The 25,226-nt window shown below is 36.5% G+C and overlaps 1 protein-coding gene across 3 annotated transcripts in view; it reads right to left on the bottom strand.

Moving 5' to 3' along the window:
- lrp4 (low density lipoprotein receptor-related protein 4) overlaps positions 1 to 25,226 on the bottom strand; it is a 156,613-nt gene that overhangs the window by 52,932 nt on the left and 78,455 nt on the right. For all 3 annotated transcript variants that reach the window (XM_089123626.1, XM_089123603.1, XM_039668971.2), the window contains exons 2-5: positions 12,384 to 12,530; positions 6,537 to 6,653; positions 4,213 to 4,326; positions 917 to 1,033 (exon numbers count right to left, since the gene is read on the bottom strand). In XM_089123626.1, the coding sequence (XP_088979752.1) occupies positions 917 to 1,033; positions 4,213 to 4,326; positions 6,537 to 6,653; positions 12,384 to 12,530 (495 nt within the window). The remainder of the gene's footprint in view (positions 1 to 916; positions 1,034 to 4,212; positions 4,327 to 6,536; positions 6,654 to 12,383; positions 12,531 to 25,226) is intronic.

The following is a 25,226-nucleotide window of genomic DNA, read 5'->3' as shown; positions in this document are numbered from 1 at the left end:
CAAGATTTTTTCTATACTATACATGCACTCTAAAAATACGTGGTTTTAACCCAATTTTAGGTAAAATATGGACAAACCCAGCCATTGGGTTAAAATGTAATTTAAAAATGTAACCCAATGGCTGGGTTTGTCCATATTTTACCCAAAATTGGGTTAAAACAACCCATTTTTGGGTTGACCCAAAATTGGGTTAAAACAACCCATTTTTTAGAGTGTGCAGAGTTTTGGATGGCCTAAAATGAGTAGAAAAGATTTAAGAAAATTGAAAATTTGACCTAAACGTGCTGGGTTGTTTGGAGTGTGACTCAATTTTGGGTCAAATATGGACAAAACAAGCCATTGGGTTACATTTAATTACATTTTTAATCCAACATTTGGTTTGGAATTTAAAAATGTAATTTAAAAATGTAACCCAATGGCTGGGTTTGTCCATATTTTACCCAAAATTGGGTTAAAACAACCCATTTTTAGAGTGTGCAGAGTTTTGGATGGCCTAAAATGAGTAGAAAAGATTTAAGAAAATTGAAAATATGACCTAAACATGCTGGGTTGTTTGGAGTGTGACCCAATTTTGGGTCAAATATGGACAAAACAAGCCATTGGGTTACATTTTTAAATTGCATTTTTGATCCAACATTTGGGTTGGAATTTAAAAATATAACCCAATGGCTGGGTTTGTCCATATTTTACCCAAAATTGGGTTATAACAACCCAGTATTTTTAGAGTGTGCAGAGTTTTGGATGGCCTACAATGAGTAGAAAAGATTTAAGAAAATTGAAAATTTGACCTAAACATACATTTGCTCTATAGCTCCACCAATAAGGCATGGATAGGATGGATGGAATTGGATGGAATGAGGCAGGATGGATGTTCATTTGACAAATACGCACATTAAGAAACTCAGAATCAACTTACGGCAATTCTCTTCATCAGTTCCATCTTTGCAGTCGGAGTCTCCATCACAGTACCAGTGTTCTGCGATGCAACTTCCATCAGAGCAGCGGAACTCTTTATCAGAGCACTTCCTCTTATCTGGACACACATACAAGTCATGTACAAAAAGGGTTTGAGACGTGGATATGGGACTGTGCTGTGCTCTCTCAGAGCCGAAATAAAACCAAATGGAAATTCTGCTGCAAGAACCAATTGGAAGAATAGGCACTTCAGTATCATATACTGTACATAATGCAAGGTTATGACGAATTTCCATGTCTCTGGCCTTTAAGACGAATTTAGATACTACAAAATGGACCATTACTCATAGCTTTTGACAATAAGGAGCTTGTGAAATGTGTGACCTGCCAGTTTCAGGGCTTTTGTACACATAGCGAGTAGCTTGAGCGGGGAAAATGTGCATGAACAGCATATTTTTATTTTGGTGTCTATATTTAAGGTTATAGCATTCACATTGGGAGCATAAGCTATGGGATGTCTTGTCCTACTGTACACACAGAGACTTTTTTTGCCGCATGCTGTACTCTCCTCCAAGTAGGAAAGGGAGGCAGTGCTTCCTCAATAAATTATGGCCAACTAAATAGTAAACAACTCAGTTGGGGGGAACATTAATTAGATAGTTAGAGTAAAAATACAAACAGAATTGTATTTGGTTTCTCTTTTTTAATGTGACAAACCAGCAACGTGACCAGTAAAATGTGACATTAAGTGTAACTGGGAAATAAAAATAAAAAAAATATATAAAAAAAAACGGTGAGGACTTTGCCACCTCATTTCAGAACACCACTGATTTTGTATTTGTTTGCCATCCATATACACTACAAACAAATGACAATGTTCTCGATTACTCCCTCCTAAAACACTCTTTATCATGTGTGCCTGGTATTAAAGACAATGATTAGTGCAGTCTCAGATAAATAATAAAAATGTTTAGCAGAGCTGCAGCTCTGTCATACATGATGTAGAACACATGGCCAGTATGAGAAAACAACGTGACCACGTTTGCTCACGTCCCACTCACGGAGTGTGAAAAATTGATTCATGCTATGGATATTGAATATGTTGGGTTGAATATTTTGGACAACATTTTGGCCAAGTCATGTTGCAGACCTTGAAGAACTGATTAGACAACCTTGTATTGTAAAGTTCATCTGAATATTTTAATGGACTCACGACAAGAAAGCACAAGGTCTGTCATTGCAGCAAGAGGAGGAATCTTTAATGAACAGCGAGTCTAGAATACTGCATTTAATTAAAACGAAAAAAGTCATTTATAAATGAAACTTGCATGTTTTGTATTTAAATATATTCGTAATTACATATTTGTTATGGATTTGCAGTTCAGTACATTTAAAATAGATTAACCTTCAATATAATATTAAATAATACTACAGTTAAAAATTATAAAGTACTTCACATGTGGTTCAGTATGATAGTCACCATCAAAATAACTTGGCTTCTTTAAAGCACAACAAAAATATTAAAATATTAAATTAAAATGCACTTTAAAGTTAAACTTTTAATCAGACAGACAGAGACAAAAAAGTGCTCTCTTTCCAAGTAAATGTAAGTGGTATTTTATTTTAGAACATATTATTAGCAAGTCTGTCTTTTTTAAATATACTTTAAAGGGGTGATGAACTGAGAAATCAAATTTTCCTTGAGCTTTTGACATGTAAGAGGTCATCATATTATAAGAATATCCTGTAAGTTTCAGAACTGAAAACGTCCTTGTTAGTTCAATAAAAGCTTTTATTGACACCAGCCCCAGCAAAAGACTCGTTTTTAAAAGTGGGGAACTATGACGACAAAGAGGATAAAACACCACCCCCGCAGAAGATTGACGCCTACTTCAACATGGCCGGTTTAGCCCCGCCCACCGATTCGTGCATTACACAGCTAAATAACATAGGCCTACCTCGTGATGACAAACCGGATCGAGCTACAGAGCAATACAGAATATTGTGCAGTGCCTGGTTGTGGAAGAAGACAATCACTGCATAAGCTTCCTCTGGATTTCAATAGGACTGCAAGGATAAACTTTATTTTTAATGACGTTCCAGCTGATGAGGTAAAACATTGTCCGTCTGTTCGCTTCATTTCACTGAGGATTGTTTTGTAAACAAGACTGGATTTGCAGACCGATTAAGAGTAAAGAACGGTGCTGTGCCGACTATATTGGATCTGACAGGAATGGTGCAACACACGGACTCTGGGTCGAACATGTATGGGCGAATTATTCCGGTTGCCATTTTACAACATTGAACGTTTTCAAAACAGTCTTCCCCACGTACACCGACGAGCAAGTTGAAACTCATTATAATATGCAAAACTGTTCTCCACTCACAGCAGTGGGCGTTTAGTTCCAAGTCTTCAGTGTGAGACGCCCATAAAAAACCGACCGTTTTTAAGCTAGGCTCAAAACTAGGGTACAAAATAGCCTATTACTTATTCATTTTGATGTTTTTGAAAGCAAAAACCATGCGAACGTCATAAGTTGACCTCAGACAACAATATAATAAAATTTAAAAAGCCAGTTCATGACCCTTTAAAGAAAAGAAGTACACAACAAGTGCACATACAATACAATTTAGCACACTTAATTGAGATAGAAGACCATAGTCATCTCTTGGGGTACGTTTACACGACAACGATATGCTTAAAACAGAGAAGTTTTTTCTTTTGAGCTTTCCGTGTACAGACGACTCCATTGTCAAAATGATCCCCATTCACACGGATCCGCAAAAACGAATAAGACGCTGTATTCTGCTGCCAGGCCATTAGATGGCGATGAAACACAATAGACTGAACACATAATACGTATGTTCATGACAGCATCGTCTTCTGAGAATCGCGTTTTGTTGTTTACACAGAGACCGCTTTCAAAAACTTGCACTCTGAAACCCGCTTTCAAAAGTTTGCGTTTTCAGAGACCAAAAATTATACTATATCAAGAATACTACATCCATGTTGTTACGGTCACCTGACCTACCAGCATTAGTTGCGTAATATCACTGCCATTTATAAATCCCCTCCAGTGGCCTTATGGGATAGTAAAGTGTCCATCAAATGCGCACTTTCAGAATCTTAACGGAAGTAGTAAGTCATCCAAGTACTTTTCTTTTTATTTTATGTATTCGGACATACTACTCTGGTGGTGTAATGTTTTTCTACATACTATATACTACAGAAGTTTTCAATTTAGGACGCAGCGCACGTTTAACAAATCATCCAGAAAGAAGTATAAAGGAACTCACCACACTGCTCGTCACTGTTGTCTCCACAGTCATTGTCTCCATCACAGTACCACAGGCTGCGGATACAGTATCCATTCTGACAGTGGAACTCGTCTTCCTCACATTCTCGTGGTGCTGCTCAAAAACAAAAAAAAACGGACGAGACAGATATTAAATAAGTGTCAGCAATGGGTTCACATAGATCAAAAATAAGAACTGTTTTTCGCAAAACAAAGTCACTTCGTTCAGATCAAGTAAGCCCTATGATTTCTGAAAAGGTGGGAAACGTGGACTGAATCGCAGAACTTTTTTTGTAAATATCACACATTTATTAAGGAGTATCACATTTTACATGTTTTCATGTTAACAGTAAACCTCTTATGGGGCACTGTTTGCCAAAAAACATATATATAAATTTTCATTTAATTGCATTTTTAAATACTTAATAAAATATTTCTTATGGACACATTATTGTAAATAAATGTTAATAGTAGGGCTGTGCAAAGATTAATTGCATCCAAAATAAAAGTTTGGGTTTACATAAGATATATATGTGTGTGCTATGTATAATTAATTTGTATATATTAAATATATCTAACCTATATTATAGATTATTATATCTAATATATATATATATCTAATATATATATACACATATTTTATATATAAATACGACATTTTATTAAATATATACATGCATGTGTGCGTGCATCTATATATACAAAATAATTATACACAGCACACACACATTATGTAAACACTAACTTTTATTTTGAATGCGATCAATCACAATTAATCTTTGCACAGCCCTAGTTAATAGATTAAATTATTTTTAATGAACTCAATTGGCTATACGTGTGTGTATACTATATATATATATATATATATATATAAATAAATTGTATTAAATAATCAATTTCAAAAATTTAAAAAATTTAAAATTTAGGAAAAAATGTATTATTTCATAGGACCCTATAGCAGCTTTTAAACTTGTGCTCCTCGGTGCAACAGAAAAATATAGCAACACTCTGCAGCTACACAATCCAGTGCACTGGTGGCGCTCACATCATTTTATTGACACCAGTAAGAGACTCCAGCAGCAGCAGCATTAAAATGTGATGCTGCTTGTATTTACACCACCCACCGCGCCAGACAGATCGACACCAGACACAAGTGCATTTCTGCACCGCTGCACTTTCATTCGCCGTACAAAAACATAATGTCAAAAGCACACTGGAAAAGTCTCATTGAAACACATTTCCCCTCACTCCTTGTTTAAAAAAAAAATCATATTACCGGTACAGTACTTTACATGGTTTTATCTTTATGTAAAAATGTTCCAAGTTTATTACTGAACCTTTACTTAAATTGCCCTGACAGTCTATAGCAAAACGCATATAGTTAAAAAAAAAAAACATACAGAAACTGGTTTTCAATATGAATCGAAATACACAGGACATGCAGTCTTAAAGCAGGCTGTTCCATATTTATCATATGCCACTAATTCACAGAGGAAGCACGAACAATCATATCACGCTATTTAAACGATAATATAAAACAAAAGGACGGACAGAAGCAGAAAGAGAGATACTGGATGTAAGATAAGGCAGACATAGAGCAGTGTGGTGGAAGAGACTCTCGCTGTACAAAGCATGTCAATGAAAAATTCATGGAAAGCTTATGGCAGACAGACCCCCCATCATGAGAAGAGCCTCAAGAGTACAGCGCTGAGAAATATGGGTCAGATGCAAAGATGCTTCTGTTTTTCTCTCTCTCTGCCTCACACTCACAGATAGACATACTGTTCATTTATACATGCATACATACACCAGCATACATACAGTACTCAGCTGCTTGAACTGAGGTGTCAAATCTAAAAATTGTCAAATTTATTGTTTGACTTTCGTGATGAAATGAGACTTTGTTTCTAATCAGAAGTAACAGAGCACAACGCTCGTATTATTGGGTGGGAAGTGAGCTACAAATAATGTGTGGTCTAGGGAAAAACACACATAATTTAGGATGTCACTCTTAATGCACAGATCTGATCTTTTGACGAGAGCCGATTTTTTGTCCTGCCTGTTTACACTCACTTTAGACGGGTGGGTATCAACTCGCTAAAATATTTATTTGAACATTTTCTTCTTGTTCATTGGAAATAATACAGGGCTACAAGAGCTTGCCGCTTTTAAATGAATTAAATATACTAGAACTATTTAAATGTAAAACATAGAATTGCAGTTCAGCACAGCATCACTGCAGTCTTGGCAACAACAAATACCATGCACCAAACAACATTTTATTTTAATGTATAAACTATATTTAAAAAAGAGAAATTTACTCACGACAGTCTTGTTCATCTGAGTCATCCTCACAGTCATTGTCTCCATCACATAACCATGAGCGTCGGATGCATTTTCCATTGTCGCAGTGAAAGTCTAGTGGCGAGCACGTGGGCAAAACTGAAGGAATGAGATCAAATTAAGAGCAATTAAAAAAGGCAAAAACATTTTTCAACTTCTGACATTCTGAATGCTAAATAATTATGAATTATGAACATATGAAAATAAATCGTTGTTAAAGGGTTAGTTCACCCAAAAATGAAAATTCTGTCAGTATTTACTCACTCTCATGTTATTCCAAACCTCTGTGTTTATTGTTTATGTGTTTATTTGTTCTGCTGTACACAAAGGAAGTTATTTGGAAGAATGTTTTAATCAAACAGATCTCATTCCCCATTGACTACCATAGTATGTATTTTTTCCTACTATGGTAGTCAATGGGGAATGAGATCTGTTTGATTAAAACATTCTTCCAAATATCTTCCTTTGTGTTCAGCAGAACAAATAAACACATAGAGGTTTGGAACAACATGAGGGTGAGTAAATACTGACAGAATTTTCATTTTTGGGTGAACTAACCCTTTAATTGACAAATGTATAATACATACATTCATGAAATTGGACTGATCCGACTACATCTGTTCAAACTCAACAACTCACTGATTTAAATGATTCTGTCCAGTTGACAATTCACTGAATTCATACAGTACCCCTGACTCAAAATGTGCTAAAAATGGGAGATCCTTGGCGCTTGAGAGCGTGTGTGACTGATGGTGCGAAAAGTAGGGTTATTAATGCAGAATTTTAGGATTAATTGTAGTAAATTGTGAAAAAAATCTGCTGTAAAAGGACGAGCTGCAAAACCCATTGTATGAAATACTTGAATGTGGTTATGTCCAGTAAAAAATAAACGTATTAAAATAACACAAATTAATGCCCAAGCATCTTCTCTGCAGCTGTAGGAGTCTCAAATTATGTAAAACTAGTATGTTTGCTTGACACTTTTTGCCTGGTGTGACGTCTGTTTTGTATGTTTATATTTGTCTACAGATTTTTCCCCTCATTTTAAATACTATATGGTATATTTTAGGGATGCACCGATATGAAAATTTTGGCCGATACCGATAACCGATAATTCTTTATATTTGAAAGCCGATAACCGATATATCGGCCGATAAATTTAAATCCAAATTTATCTAATTTTGAGAGCCAGATTACAAAAACAAAAGTCTCACAATTAAATCCATGTCCAAAGCGCACGATTATGATAATGATGTTCTCATTATAGTGTTGTATAGACAATAACAGATTTGCGCTGCACATGTTGTACCGAACCATATTTTAATTTTTTTTAAGAGATTTCATTAATATTTCAAGAAAATCAAAATATAAACAGTGCTCAACAAGTGTCTCAGCTGAAGGCAATAATACATTATTTATCGGCTTTAATATATCGGCCACATTTTCTTACCAGGCCGATAATGATAACCGATAGCTGATACCGATATGCTGGCTGATATATCGTGCATCCCTTGTATATTTTGTTATTTTCACTTGTTTGCACACTTGAATGAGCAGTAATCATCTTCATTCTGTCTGATGTTTTTCTGAGACATCAACGGCTAGCCATTTTTTAATTTTTATTTATTTATTTATTTATTTTGCCGAGGTGTGTTCATGTAAACCAACCTGTGCAGAAAACGTATATACCTATATGCGTATATGTCCATTGAAATGTGTGTGTGCATGGTTATGTTACGTATGACTGTGTGTGTTCTGTAGAAATCTCTTCAGTCTTGTTCCTCAAAAGGAATTTGGAGGAAGAAACTCCTGAGTCTTTCTGTGTTTTCAGACTACAGTAGACTTTGCCTGAACGCAGCATTGATAAGAGGCCATTGTTAGAATGGTGAGGGTCCTTAATGATTTTCCTGGTGGTTGTTCTGAACCTCCTGGAGTAAGTGTCCTGATGTGAGGGTAGAAGACTTCTATACAGCCCAGTAGAGAGTGACACGCTCAGCTGAGCACATCACCCTCCACAGCGTCATTCAGCCCTGTCAGGTGCAGTTTGTGAACCAGGCATTGGTGCGGTTCAAAAAATGCTTGCTATTGTGCTGTTGTAGAATGATGTCAGGGGCTTCCTGAATTTTGCCTTTTGTGTCACACTGTGAAACATTTCTTGTGAAAAAGAAGCGTCCTTAATTATATTGAATGCGCACTTGTCGTACAAGTATATTTTTAATAAACTGTACTTGCAAATAACAGAATTTTAAGAAATAAAAGGCCACTTAAGTGCACTTAAAGAGTGTACAAAATATATTAAATGATTAATTTTGTAATAAGGTCAAATTAAAAGCTTTAATCATTTTTTGTTGCGTTTTAAAGAACACTTATTTTCGGTGAAACATTTAATTCTAATTTTTTAACTGTTTTGTTATATATTTAAAATTGCATTTAAAGGGTTAGTTCGCCCATTTAAGACATGAAGTTGTATGCAATCCTTACCAACACTATAGTGTATACACACTGACCCACTCTGTTGTGACCCCCCTGGTCAGAGTTCTGACCGCTGGAAGTTTTTAAATAAAGTACTCCCGGCTATTTTCCGGGGCCACAAAACTGTGCGTTTTTACGTGAAAAAATGATTTGCGTTTCAATGCTTGATTAATTTACCACACAAAAAACACGCCGGGCAAAATTAATACCTCAGTTTTAATGCGGCACTATTTTCTATCCATTTCTATCAATCCGCGCTGCCGCAACGTCAACAGTGAGCACGTTACGATCAGCTGTTCCATAGTTTTTACACAATCGATTGACAACTAACGTTAGGTAAAAAGTATTAAATTAACAATAGTGCGAACTTGTAAATTCCCAGGCTGTGACCACAAGGATGTTCGAGGATCAAATTTCAGATTCCATCGTTTTCCTGTTTCCTATGAGACAGCTTTGGCTGGTTGCCATGGGAGCTAAAATATCCCTAATAAAGGATTTTCTTGTGTGCTCACTTCAGTGAAGACGATTACATCCCCAACCAAGGAGGAAAAGGGAAAAAAAATATTTTAAAGAGTTTCGCTGTTTGCTACCAGTACCACGGGTAAGCTAACTTTATGATCCCATGTCTAAACTATACGGTAAACAAGCTGATGAGACATTTGGTGTCAAGACAGTAATAAAATTATTAATTTATTAATAATTGTATTACTGTCCACTCAGTATAATAATAATAATAATAATTCAGTCAGATAGACTAGGCCTATTATATAGCCAACTAGTCAAGACAACGTTAAATTCTTAAATAAAAAAACTACAAAGCAACATGAGCGATCACACTTACTCAGCCGACATCTGACCGTCAAGTCCAGCTGGTTTGGGTCGATTTTTCCAATTGAGTTTAGGGACGTAGAAGAACGTCTCCAGGACACCTGCATTTAGCATTGCAGGGAAAATGTCATTGGATGTAGCTAATGCAGACAGCTGGCCTCCTCGTCAATCGATAGGTTAGTTCGGCATCGGTATACTCCGGTTTATAAGGTATCCCTTTGTCGTTGTGCTAAAATTACTTTCATCATCTGATCCGTCTGACATTGTGCTAAAATTCGTTTCATCATCCTAAGTTTCGCAGTCAGACATGTTGTCAGCGAGTCACGCGCTATCAACAGCTGATCGTAACGTGCTCACTGTTGACGTTGCGGCAGCGCGGATTGATAGAAATGGATAGAAAATAGTGGCGCATTAAAACTGAGGTATGAATTTTGCCCGGCGTGTTTTTTGTGTGGTAAATTAATCAAGCATTGAAACGCAAATCATTTTTTCACGTAAAAACGCACAGTTTTGTGGCCCCGGAAAATAGCCGGGAGTACTTCATTGAAAAACTTCCAGCGGTCAGAACTCTGACCAGGGGGGTCACAACAGAGTGGGTCAGTGTGTATACACTATAGTGCTGGTAAGGATTGCATTCAACTTCATGTCTTAAATGGGCGAACTAACCCTTTAAATTTAAAGGGGTCATGAAATAACTTTTTTTTTTTAACTTTTTTTTAGTGTTTTCTGAGGTCAGCTTATGACGTTCACTTGGTTTTTACATAAAAAAAAATATCACAATGCATAAGTAATAGGCTATTTTCTGCCCTAGTTTTGAGCCTAGCTCAAAAACGCTCGGTTTGTATGGACGTCTCACATTGAAGACTTGCAAGTAAACACCCACTGCCGTGAGTGGATAACAGTTTTGCATATTATAATGAGTTTCAACTCACTGGCTTATGCAGCGACTGTCTTCTTCCACAACCAGGCACATATTTTGTATTGCTCTGTAGCTCGATCCAGTTTGTCATCACGAGGTAGGCCTATGTTATTTAGCTATACGTGTAATGCACGAATCGGTGGGCGGGGCTAAACCGGGCGTGTTGAAGTAGGCATTGATCTTCTTCTGCAGGAGTGGTGTTTTATCCTCTTTGTCGTCATAGTTCCCCACTTTGAAAAACAAGTCGTTTGTTGAGCCTGGTGTCATTAAAAGCTTTTATTGGACTAACAAGGACGTTTTCAGTTCTGAAACTTACAGGATATTCTTATAATATGATGACCTCTTAGATGTCAAAAGCTCAAGGAAAATTTGATAACTCAGTTCATCACCCCTTTAATATATTTTAAATATACCAAATTGCATCTTCATCATTACATGACATATATGTTTTAAATATAAATTGCATTTAGGTATACTTTAGTTTACCATAAATCCTTGTCAGTACATTCGACATATTTCAAAGACAACCAAAGTAATTATGAAATTAGACATACTTAAGTCCTAATTGGCTTTATGCCCAGCTGCACTACTTCCTGAACTTAAGCCAGCTCCTTTGCTCCTGTCTGCCATTATTGACCAAGCTTGATTAATTCAGGTGTGTCTGATTATTGTTGCCGTGACTACTGAGGTCAAGCACACCTGAATTAATCAATTTGTCCAATAATAGCAGACAGGAAACAAAGGAGCTGGCTTAAGTTCAGGAAGTAGTGCAGCTGTGCATAAAGCCAATTAAGTGCCAAAAACCCTCTAATGTTCAGCTAATTGCTTTTAATATAAATGTAAGTATGACTTTCATGTCAAGTGTCCAAAACCCTTACACTCTTCACACTAAGTATGGCATATTCTTTTAAAAGTACTTCTAAGTACTCTTTATAAAAAGTAAACTTTTTTTCCACATGGGTTGTTAACAACTGCATTATGCAGATCTGTTTGTCATATTTCACTAAAAAATGAACTTCGATCTCAGACTACAATTTCAGTCATGCTAAAGTATTTACATGACATTTTAAAAAGACAAATGACTGATAGTCAGACTGAAATTGACTTTTAAAGTGCATGTAAATGCACTTTGTGATGTACAATCAATTTCAATTGTATTCAATTTGTACAATTCAATTGTACAATCAATTTTAATTGATTTTAGATAAATTCTCACTTAATCCTTGCGCTCCTTTGTTCTATGTGTTTAAAAGAATCACGTCACTGTTTTAAGGACCGAGAAGCCACTACAAGCTGAAATTTGCAAATGTTTTAGACTGAATCGCAAACCAAATCAGAACAAGTTTGCAAACCTGTTTGACTAATAAATGGGAAAATCATTTGAAGTGTGCTCAATACTACAACAATTGAAAAAAAAAAGAAGATATTTCAACAAACATATACACGTACACTGCCTTTTAAAATAACTTTTGTAGTCAAAGCAAAAGACTGAATAACAATTTTACCTCAGAGAAAATTGCCTTTGAATAAATACATGTGTGTGTGTATTTGTTTTACGATATATTATGTTGCTATTGTATTCTCATGAACGTGCATGGTAAAAGACTTACTGCAGCTGTCTTCATCACTGTGATCTCCACAGTCATTGTCCCCGTCACACTGCCACTGCGCCGGGATGCATGTGCACTCGCCAAATGCACTGACCGCACATGTGAAGTGATTTCTCCCACAGGAGCATTCGGCAGCACTTAAAACACCTGCGAAATACACAAACATATGAAGTCAGATACTAAAGAGAATTTACTTGGTTCATTAGTCAGAAAATGTAAAAAGGGTGTGCAGATTCAATGTGGGATATTATATATATTTTTTATAATCAGAACTTGACATTAACTTTTTTGCTCACCAGCCAATGTGGCAAGTGGTTTTCCAAAGTTACTAGCCATTCTTTATTTTCACTGGCCACAATTTGAACGATACCATAGAGCAGAAAACAGCCATATAGACATTTTAATATCTCATAATTAGGCGACAGGTGTATTAGGCTGCTGTCACTTTAAGACCTGCACGGATCCATTACACTGATACACGTGTGTTTTCTTTCTCAAGACCTAAAAACATATCACATTTATTTCCATCAAGAGGTGTATCAATATTCTTGTATTGAAAAAGCAAGAGTGAAGCACTCTGTAAAGTCTCCTTCAGCACATCCCAAAGTCTTTCTCTAAATTTAAAGGGATAGTTCACCCAAAAACTATCTAAGTTAATCTTCGGTTAATCTTCGGAACACAAATTAAGATATTGCTGTGTCAATCTTTTGTTATTCTTAATGTCGTTTTGGTAGTTATTTTTAATAAAAAAAACAATAACTTAATTTGTGTTTCGAAGATGAACGAAAGTCTTCTGAAAGAATTTTCATTTTTGGGTGAACTATCCCTTTAAAGCCTGGACTCAAAGGTGCTAGTTCATGTGCGAAAATGATTCTTCATGCTCCTGCCTAATTTTTCTTAATAAATCTTGACATTGCCATCCTGGAATGTGGTCATGATGGGTCTTCCTACATTGTCGTTTAAGATATACAATACAAATACAATACAAGTGTACAGCTTTCCTGCAGCTCAAACTAACCGTAGAGCTTTGGCGCTTGCAACGCCAAGGTCATGGGTTCGATTCCCAGGGAAAAAGCAAGAACTGATAAGAATGTAAATGTCTTGTTATGGATAAAGCGTATGCCAAATGCATAAATGTAAATGAAAAGCTACACACTCAATCAATTAGGGTTAGAAGAAGAACTGTTTCCAAACATATAACTGCAATAATGATCCAATCATAGACTCGTATGCATTTGCCAATTTGTAGTGGTTTGTGTGTGCGTGTATGTGTGTGAGTACAAAAGGCAGAAATAAGAATTTTCTTATTTGATTTAAAAGTACTTCAAGGGTCTGAATTTCACATTTAATTCTAAATATTAAACAATTAAACACTTATTTCCGAACTTTTTTGTCAATACAGTTATATGTTAGTTCACAAAATGTGAGAGGAGTTCCAGAGTTGAAAATCTGTGTCTGTAAAGATAAATGATAACATGCTGTGATAACTGCACTATAATGCATCCATCCAGCAACAAATAATGATCCCAATTATCTTCAAAAAACACATCTTTTTTCTTTTCCATTCAATTCAAAACCCCCGTCCTCTTGGTCTTTCACTTTCTAGCTGTCAGTCTGGGATCTGAATTGAGAAAATGCAGAGGATTCACCACGCACAAACAGCTCATTATACCGTCTTAATCACCGATTGCATCTTTCTATCTTGAGAAATGCAAAGAATGTTTATGAGAATCACCATGTTCCCAAAATCACATGAGGCAAATTATTAAAAAAAAAAAAGAAGAAGAAGTGACCCTTGTAATGTCACAGACAAAATAAACACTTTAAATACAATACTGTGAATACAAGTTCATTCAATTTGTTCCAACTAAAATGACTATTACACTACTACTCTAAATAATGTGCTTGCAATTTCTTTCAAAACTTCAAACTGCCTTTAAAATAACCATTCTTCCAGCCCATATCCCTTCCTTTAAATATGTGGCTCATCTATGTTTCATGAGAATAATGAACTCAGACCATTTGCATCTATTTGTTCCTCATTGTATTACAATCTGCTTGCTTTGGACAATATAAGTATGATAGAGTAGGGATGCAACGGTACACGGTAAAATCCCGGACCGTTCGGTCAGCCCTGCACGGGACAATCTACCCTCGTGTCCCGCGGGACTTCGGTTTTGCCATAGAGTTCGTGCTGATCCTTTTCCCGTATTTTCCGCACTATAAGGTGCACTTAAAAGCCTTTAATCTTCTCAAAAAACGACAGTGTGCCTTATAATCCGGATCGCCTTATATATGGAATTAGTTAACAATGCTCCGCGTTATTAAATTCGCCCGCGAACTCGCGCTCGTGTCCAGCATATGCCCGCTTTGTCACACGGCGCTGCTCGCGCGTCACAGATGTTCAAAAAAACGCTCCCCGTTCACAGTACCGGGTCGTCTCATTCAAAACAGCGAGCCGTTGCTGCAGCGAGCCGCCGCACATTGAATATATGAGTCAGGCTGCGAATGTACGTTGTGCCCGCCCCAGCGCGCTCACGCTTACTAAATAAACGCCTCACCTCCGGCTCCGCGCACTCGCTACATTCCCAGCACATCTAGTGGATGCACAACGCAAACCCAGTCAAACGTTTGACTGCAGTATCTTTTTGCACAAGAATCTCTTAATAGTGGATGAGTAAATAACATTGCACTTTGTATCCTGAATGAAGTTTTTTTTTATTATATTATTTTGCTCGGCTCTTTTTATTCAAACCACAAGCTAATTTATGTTTGTTAAAGGTAAAAGTGCACTTTTTCTTTCACATGGATCACTTTATATACCAGTTATCAAGGTTTGGAATTGGGATCCACTTGAATATTCTAAAGTGTGTTTGTTTACATTTTGTATTTTATAAGTGGTAGTTGAAGTTCTGTTGTATTACTTAGTTCTGTTCAGTACAGACTAGAGTGTTAATTTATTTCATACACATTGATGTTCTTCCTACTGTGACATTATGTTAATGCATATAAGAAAAATAAAACATATTTTTGGGATGAAATAGCAGTCTCTTTCTGCACAAAACATGTACCGAAACCGAACCGAGACCGTGGCCCAAAAACCGAGGTACGGACCGTACCGTGGGCTATCTGTACCGTTGCACCCCTATGATAGAGTAAAAAAAAGTGTAGGGAATCAAGTAGTGAACTTGGCATGTAGAAGCACATGGTTCTGTGTTCCTTTTTGGCAAGCTTAAATAATTACAGCCCTTCTCTTGTGGGAGATTGAGTTATATATGCCATGTTTAGTCACTAAATGGAGCAAGACATTCATCATGGATGCTTTAAAGACTTGCCATTTCTCTTTCCAAGTCAAAAACTCCTTAATATCTTTGAAACAGAGTAAACAACATCACTGATAAAATCTAAATATATTTTATATACATAGTCCCAAAGCAATTTGGGCGCTTCCAATAATATTTTAAGATAGCTGAAACGGACTTTAAAAAAAAAAAATCACAAAATTTTTCGAAAAACATATTTATTATTTAAGGTGCAGTAAGCCTTTTCTAAGAAAAACCCTTGACATTTGAAATCAACCCAAACTCCTCCCTTCATTGCTCTGCCCCAAAAATGCACAAACCCACAATGCAATTGTGGATGTCTCTTTATCATAGCTGAAGAACAATGACACTAGTACTGTAGCTAAAATTACAACACCAGCATATCTTCATTCTGAGAAACATAGCAAAACCAATGATACTCAAGTATGGTGCAGACACTAACAAATCTCAGCATCCGTATTCAGGCCTTCCCTCTTCACTCTCTCCAGTGCTGGAAAGCTTTTCTAATATTAACACGGGTCTTAAAGCTCATTTCTGATCATAACCTTTCTTTTTCCAGTCATATTCCTCTGACCCTTTCTTTTTTGTAATGTCTCTCAGCCATTTCCCTTTCTACAGTCAGTCTTCAAATCTCCCTCTTGCTCGCTCTCTCTCCTCCCCCATCATCAGTGGACACACCCCTTACTGCTGATTGGCTACAAGTGTGTTGTGTTGATCCACTTACAACAGTGTATCTCAGAGGTGGAAATTAAAAGCAATGAAGTTGTGCAAAAGTGTACCGACATATGCATGTCCTAAAAAAAGTTATTAATGAATTTCCTTATTTTAGCTAAAAGAAGCTGAACAGGTAAACATGTCTTTCTGTAGGTGAACATTATATGCATACACATTTGAGCACTAGGAAATTTGCAACTTAGACATTTTTAATAATATTTTAAAAGAAAGCTAAAGTAAATTTCCACAAAAAAATTCATTTAGTAGATTTTAAACTATAAAACTTAAATATATTAATTTAGCAGATGCTTGTATCCTTTTCAATGCATTCAAGTTATACATTTATCAGTATGAAAACAATGAAGACTAAATATATATTCAAATATATTTTGTGGATGCTGTTTTTTAGACATTGTAGTCATTTTGATTAAGTGTTAAAGGTAACAAATGCTTTTTAATCAATTATTTAAAAAACATTTTTTATTCCTGTGCTTAAATCCCAGCAAGCAACTAAGACTTGACTAAGACCAGTGGTTATGTCTATCTGTATGCCAAAGAAACCTGAAAGAAACAGGTTAAGTGAGAGGATTCCCTGAATTCTGTCGTCAATCTAAGATCATACCAGCTAAACGCTTTAGCATGAAATAATGTTGTCCTGGAGATTAGGAGACTGACAAGCAAGATATAACTATTAAGAGAGATGTATCTCAATAGTGTTTGGATTGCTCTACATTATGTTATATTGTGTTAAGCATCTAGCACCATAAGACTGGTGAAGTTGGGATGCACATGTGCATATTAGGGGGGAAATTTTGCTCTACTTTTGCTCAAAGCCGATAAATATAGCAAAGCTGGGGAGACCAATTAGGTGAGATAACTTATACAATAAAAAGAGCAGCAGATTAGCCTGTACTCAATTTATCCAAAACATCATCTTTTCATTTTCCAGCTTTCCATCTCAATTCCTCCCTTCCATTTGCTGAAAACCCCTCACATCTGGAATCTCTTCTCTTCCCCCTGTGGCATTGGTTGCTCTCCGTTACAGACACTGGCAACATAAAATGCCAATACCTCAGTGTGTGTGTGTGTGCATGTGTAACTGCCGTTCTCTCTAATTTCTATACTGTAAAATTACCCCTCAACCACAAAGATATATCAACATGTCTTTCCAGAAAGCTGTCAGACTTCTAAGCTTAACCCCTCAAATGCGAAATGAAGACACAGCTGTGGATGTATGAACGGGAGCCACCCTTTCAGCAAGAAAAGAAAGATTTAACATAAAAAAATCTTCAACACTAATGAAGGATTTGTTTACAACAGATAACATAATTGAATATGTATTTTGCTCATTTCAAAACAGCAAAAAAAAAAAATCATTAATATATATATATATATATATATATATATATATCTAGAGAGAGAGCGAGAGAGAGCGAGAGAGAGAGAGTATATAAGAATATATATATATATATATATATATATATATATATATATATATATATAAATATAGGGCTGTCAAACGATTAATCGCATCCAAAATAAAAGTTTGTGTTTACATAATATAAGTGGGTATACTTATATATTGGGTATACTTAATGGGTATACTTAAAGCTACAATACCTAAGATTTAGATGCCGCTAGAGGTCGCTACATTCAAAACAACAACAACGGCTTTGCTTGATGATGACGTGGAGAAACGCAGAATGATGGGAACTGTTGTTTTCAACTCCACCGTGGATAAATCAGTCAGACAGGAATCGAAATTTAGTTGTCATGGATGAGGTAAAGTTCGATTTCTATAAATGTTGCGTTTACATGCATGTTTTTCCTTAAACTGAAATAACCGCAAGAGAAGTCAGGTTTAAAAGTAAATTATCACAGATGTTACTGTACGAGTCACTGGACGAAGCTATGGTGGAGAGGGTTTAAAGGAGCAGGTCTCTATCAAGGAGTTGACGTGGCTGGTCCTCCTTTTTGGTAACTTTATAAAAATAAAAAATCATGTACATTTGACACATATTCAACCACAGCTACAGTTTCACACACCGGACGAGAAGCTCAGCGCCGCGTCGCGCCACATATTTAAAATTAGAACACATTATTATCTATAAGTATACACATACTGGCGGCGCCATTCAGCGTCTGTCCGCGGTGCCCAGCAACGCCTCAGGACCGTGGTCAAAATCCTGCTGCGCCACAGAGCGCCATTTACATAGTTTTTTATAAAATTTGTATTATTTTTGTCTCAAATCGTTGCTAATGGATCCTGACTTCGCCCTATGCTTCAATATGCATTTAGTTTTGCATTCATTTACAGAAATCAGCTACTTGAATGACAATTGCTGGTGTTATTAGATGGTGAGATTTTCAATTCATTCAGTTATCGGATGATCTGAGGTAAAGTTTTAGGAATGCAGACTCAGCAACGATTGTATTTAACTGTACAGTACAATCATAACATAGAACAGACATTATCTTTATTTCCTGTCATTAAACAATATTGCTGGCCATACACTGATGAGAAAGTGCGTGTCCGGTGTTCGATAACGTTACTGTGGAGTTGTCCTAAACGTGGCGCGGCGCTTCTCGTCCGGTGTGCGACCCCCTTTACAACAGTTCACATTCCGAGAATAAATGAAAAGAATAATTGTGCTCCATTCCATAACAAATGCGCGAAACAAGCTTACGTTTGTTGCTTGATAGACGCTAACGCACAACTACAACTATCGCATTTGTCCAGGACTACATGTAGTACGAGCGGAAACCGAGGTAAGCGGATATGACACGATTGACTGGCGACTCCTAGCTCACCCCTGCTCACACGCCCCGTTTCCTTGGTTAAAATCTCAATTTTCTTGCGATTTAAACATTGTTTGAAACATTTGGAATATTGTAAGTTATCATCTTAACTAAATATATAACATTGGCCTTGTGATTTTGGTATATTTTAATGCAAAAATCTTAGGTATTCCACCTTTAAGTGAGTATATATATGAAGAGCTCTTTTCCAAAACGCTATAAATCCATTTCAATAGTTTTCAGGAAAACTACATTTTTTACCTAGACCCACACATTTTGTGAATATTCAAATTATCCTGTTTAAATGTTTTATTGGTTCAGTCTGAACATTTTGAACAATAATTATTAAATCAAACAACAATATTGTTAATGATAATTTAAAAGTTAATTTTATTTTTTTCCAAAACGCTATAAATCGAAATAAACCTCAAACAAATAGTACCATTTTCAGCATATGCATGAAAAAAACAAATTATTAATACCAATTTCAACATATGCATGAAAAAAACGAATTATTTAAAATGATCAATATATGATAACGATATTCAAAAAAGGGATGGGCACCCCTCCAGCACATGCACACACACACACAGGCTACATAACATGTGAGCAAAGCGGAGCAGCATGACGCTTAAATATAAGTTAAAAAAAAAAAAAATAAACATTTCACATTTGTTTTTAATAATATTACATTACTTATTTTTATTATTTCATCTATGTTGAGTAGGCTATGAAAAGGGAACCGCATGAGATGAGTAAGATAGGATCAAAATTCAAAAGCTGCCCAATATCGGAAAATATTTGGAGTGCGTCAGACATGATTTTGACCACTTATTAAGTTTTGTTTTGTAGAAAGCTTGTAAATTTCGTTTCATATAAATTGTATCTTCATTTTAATAAATGTTTCATCGACAAATTGACTGGATTAATACATTAAAAGTAAATATCAGACAATATAATCAGGACACAGAGGCGCGCAGGTGAACCGGAGCGCGTCTCATAATATGAACCGAAACACCGCGATGCTTGCCTCACACAGGCCTGAGAACTAAGCTACAGAAAGCTTTAAATATCTACTTTTAAACAAAACAATTAAAAACTAAAATAAATTGGCAACTCTCTGCGTATGTAGGCTAATTCGAAGTATGCGTTTCTCTATGCGCGTTCACTGCGAAGATGGCGAGTAAGCATCATCAACTTTATCTTTGTTGCTGACACTGAGACCCCGTTTACACCTGGTATTAAAATGCGATCTGTATCCAGATAAGTTATCCGGATAATAAGTACTGATTGCATTTACACCTGGCCACATAAATGTGTTTTTGCAAAACGGATATAAATCCGATCTTCACCTCCTGCGTTATATGCAGATTTATTGGATTGCACGCCACCAAAAGCAACAGATCTGAGCGGCATTTTATTGATCATCAGCTAATTTCCAAATCAGAGACATCAATAAGAGAGAGTGGCAACAGGCCTGGTAAGATAATTTCGTTTCTTTACTTGAAGATGTGTTAACTGCGTCTGTGACTTACTTTCACTTTTATTTGCGATGTTTGCACGTTGAATAGACGCTCTGCTCATCTGCGGTGGTGCGTGTCGCGTGTCGCATCTGACTAGGCTATAACATGACATATAGCCTATATAACACGCTCTCACTCGTTTATTTTTTAGCATTTTTGGGAGGAGTAAAATATACATTTGTGGTTTCAACAACCAGATTGCGTTTACACCTAGTAAAGATCCGGACACAATGCGAGCCAGACTACCTCCAGATGTGGTCAGGCAGATCCGATCACGATCCGATCACAACGCGTTTACACCTTGCATTAACATGCGTTTTTTATTATCCGGATAACTTATCTGGATACAGATCGCATTTTAATACCAGGTGTAAACGGGGTCTGACAGAAAACACTAGTTTATTAATAAACAATTCAAATGTTTCATGCATAATCATTACTTTTGCCGGTTCTTTGTGGCAAGCTTTATGCATACGTTGAGATGCGGAATATGCAATTAAAAACGCTCATATGGTTTCTCTCCCATTTAATTAAATCAATATATGTGATTACTGATAATACAAATGGCTTAAATGATCTACTACTAGTCGACTAGAAAACTAGGACTCATTTTGAGGAATGAATGAACATAATAAACCTCTGTTCAGAGTGCCGCCGTGCTGGATTGTGTAGAGCGCTCATTGAATTTGAGGATTTATCGTGTTTAGGCTAAAAACAGGGCTGGCGCTTATCGTGGTTTGGAAAGAAACTGTATCTTGCAGTACATTTTAAACAAGGAAATATAGCGATTCGGCATGAAACGTTGATAGAGCAGTGAAAGGGTTCTGTCCGCAGCAGAATGACACGACAAACTCATTTTTTTAAAAAATGTCGTTTAACGCGTTTTGGAAAAGAGCTCTTCATATATATATATATATATATTATTTTGTATGTGATTAATTGCAATTAATCGTTTGACAGCCATATATATATATATATATATATATATATATGTATGTATTGATATATATGCATGTATGTGTATGTAAATATATATATATATATATATATATATATATATATATATATATATGCACACACACACACATATTAGGGAAATGCATAATGTTTTCCTCCAGATAAATGTGCAAATTGAAGAATGAGCGATATAAATCAGTCAAAATATAAGAAAGAAAAACAAAAGCACAAAATAATCTAACATTGCTGGACAGTTTTCCACTCAACTGAACAGATAAAATCTACTTCTGTAAGTGAAAATTTATTCATTTACTTCCATGCCCTTCTTACTGAACCAAGAAGGATGTTCACAATGTTTCTTAAAATGATGGGGAAAAAGATAACCTGTACTGGCTTCTGGCTTTAAGTTTAAAATATGCAAAAAAAAATAAAAAATCTTTTTTTAAAACCCCATAGAAAAAATGGAAAGAGACATGTCTGAGATTCAAAACGAGGGTATCCTATTGCAGATGCCAAGTTCAAAGCTTTAGTTTTGAATGATGAGGCACAATAAAGGGCAAAGATGATGTATTTAGAGGGTTTAAAAAAGAAAGGGAAAAGGACTGGAAAAGAAAAATGGGGCTTGTCGCTGAGTGTCGGTTCTTTTCCATCAGTCAGCCATTTTTAATGAACTTGGCTGTTCTAGCCTGCATTTGAGGTAGAGCTGAGAGTCAGTGGGCTGAAGGAATGGGAAAGGGGGAAGTGTGATGATGGCATGAACGTTTAAGGAGAGAAAAAGAGTTCAAAATTCAGCATTAATATAGTCTCGACTCAGTTTGAATCTGAAACATGCAAGATAAGCCAAACAGAGTTTCGTAAGAGGAGAGATCCCCTCCTCAAGAACAATGTGCATTTACTTTTCTGTAGCCACTCTGCAGCATTTTACAGCGGGTGAATCTCCAGTTGTCACTGGTGATTGTCGTTTGAACCTTTCTAGATCCGCCATCACCACAAGTTTAATTATATCAAGTGCTTTGAGAAAAGGCTATAAATCTCCACCTCCAAAATCTTCACACACAATATAGCCTACTAGCCGAGACTCTTCTTTATGTGTACACGTGACATAATGACGCAAAGACATGCTCAAATCTCCCGCGGAAATTCACCAGTACCACTGAAATTAAAAACATTATTACAAGCTTACCGTTTTGAATCGAGGTACGGCAAGCAGATAGTTATGCACTGGCTCTAAAACCAATTTTGGAAAACGTTTAACACCAAAAAGGTTACGGACTGCAGCTCATTGCCGTTTCAAGGGCTGTGTGAACTGTGCAACCGCACAGGGCCTCACTAGGGGGCCTCGCAATCCAGTCGTGCTCGACTACAAACATGGCATTTCACCGAAAAACGGTGAGCTAAAGCCTAGTTCACACTACATGCCTAGTTCACACACTATGTGTATTTAAAGGGTTAGTTCACCCAAAAATGAAAATTCTGTCAGTATTTACTCACCCTCATGTTGTTCCAACCCCGTAAGACCTTCGTTCATCTTCGGAACACAAATTAAGATATTTAAGATATTAAGATCGCTCCTGCATACAGTCCATAGGCTTCTTGAGGGACTGGCTCTTGCTGTCCCCGAAAAGTCATTAAAGACATCGTTAAAATAGTCCGAATGACTACAGGGGCTCAATCTTAAGTTTATCAAACGACGAGAACACTTTTGTGCGCAAAAAAACAACAAAAATAACGACTTTATTTCAACTATTCACTTCCTTCTCCATGAGCCTGTAAGTCAGTTAACGTAGTGTGATTGCGTAGAGCTACGTCACACGTAAGCTCACTATTGGCCGACGCTGGTCATGTGTGTGATGCGTGTGACGTACAATAACAGAAGCTTACGCAATTAAACTAGTAACCTGACTCGCGCAGAGGGAGAAATAAACGAATAGTTGAAATAAAGTAGTTATTTTTGTTGTTTTTTTTGCGCACAAAAGTGTTCTCGTCGTTTGATAAACTTAAGATTGAGCCCCTGTAGTCACTTGGACTATTTTAACGATGTCTTTAATGACTTTGAGGACAGCAAGAGCCAGTCCCTCAAGAAGCCTATGGACTGTATGCAGGAGCGATTTTAATATCTTAAATATCTTAATTTGTGTTCCGAAGATGAACGAAGGTCTTACGGGGTTGGAACAACATGAGGGTGAGTAAATACTGACAGAATTTTCATTTTTGGGTGAACTAACCCTTTAAGCCAGATTTGCAAATCGTTGAGCTCGTCGACAGGTAAAATCGAATAGGCGAGCTGCAATTTTTAATGTGTGTGTGCGCAGGATCGGAGTTTGATGGCGGATGGAGACTGTGATCGTTTTTGGGTCTTTTCCTGACACAAATCGTCATTTGGCCACTTAGTATATTAGTGTTTTTTTTAATAAATTCTGACACGATAAATTCTGGGCGATAAAATGGTTTTAGTATTTATCGACGGTACACCAATGTCAGTAACATTCGCTAAATGTTCGATATAGCGCTCAATATTTTCATTAAAATCCATGTGCATCATCAATAGACCTTAGTTCACATATTGCATATAAAAACATGTGGAAAGCGGTCTACTTTCCAAAGCGCTTGTGCTCCCGTGGCGTCTATTGTAATGCAACCAACTGCGCTCTCCACATCGTGTTTACTGAAGCTGCATTCCATTCGACCGTAAATGGACTGCGAAGTTAAAGAAGCCGCGACCACCACAACGTTCCCCAACATCCAATGGCAAACGTAATGAAAGCGGAACGAAACTGCGCTACTCATTATTTTGTGCATCACGGACCGTTTATCAGTTGACCAATGTCTGTGTAGCGCGAGCCGATCTTAATCAAGTGACACTGTTACTACACAGCACTAAAGGTGATGATGGGCAATGTTGGCAACCAGATGAGACACAGGTTCCACGACCCATCTAAATTATCCAGATAGAAAAGTATTGCCCACTTTCAATAGGAAAGTGCCCAAGCAGCAATCGCTCTGAAAGATTGCCCCGCAACATTTCTCAAAAAGTTGCCCTGTGTATTATCACCTTAAGAGTTCGAGTAAAGAACGCATTTGAATTCCCCACAGAATAACATCGCTGTGAGCTCTAGTGAGAAGCATTCAAATTTCTCCATTATTAACGGATCAAACAGCGCTGAAGTGGAAACCTGGAGAAACATTGTGCCGTGAATGAACTAGTTATAGGCTTTAAGTCCACAGATCAGCAACATTCACCATGGATTTATGTTAACACTAACTGTAACCATGGAAGTTTGGCAGGAATAGTAAAATGCTTTCAAGTATATCACACATCTTTTTTTACAGCACTTCAAAACTCAAATATTATCATATTTAAAAGTTATTTTTAATGTGATGACCAAAACATTATGGTCATCCCTCAAAGATTACCCCCATTTATAAAAAAAAAAAGTTTCAAGATATAGAACAAAATACTCATTTAATTATTTCTTTATTGATTGGATGGAGGCAGATGTTAATGCGATTGGTCCCAATCAGTGATG

The sequence above is a fragment of the Pimephales promelas genome, chromosome 1 (assembly GCF_988280905.1).
Source record: "Pimephales promelas chromosome 1, fPimPro1.hap1.1, whole genome shotgun sequence".
Lineage (NCBI taxonomy): Eukaryota > Metazoa > Chordata > Actinopteri > Cypriniformes > Leuciscidae > Pimephales > Pimephales promelas.
This window is presented reverse-complemented; position numbering and strand designations above follow the sequence as displayed.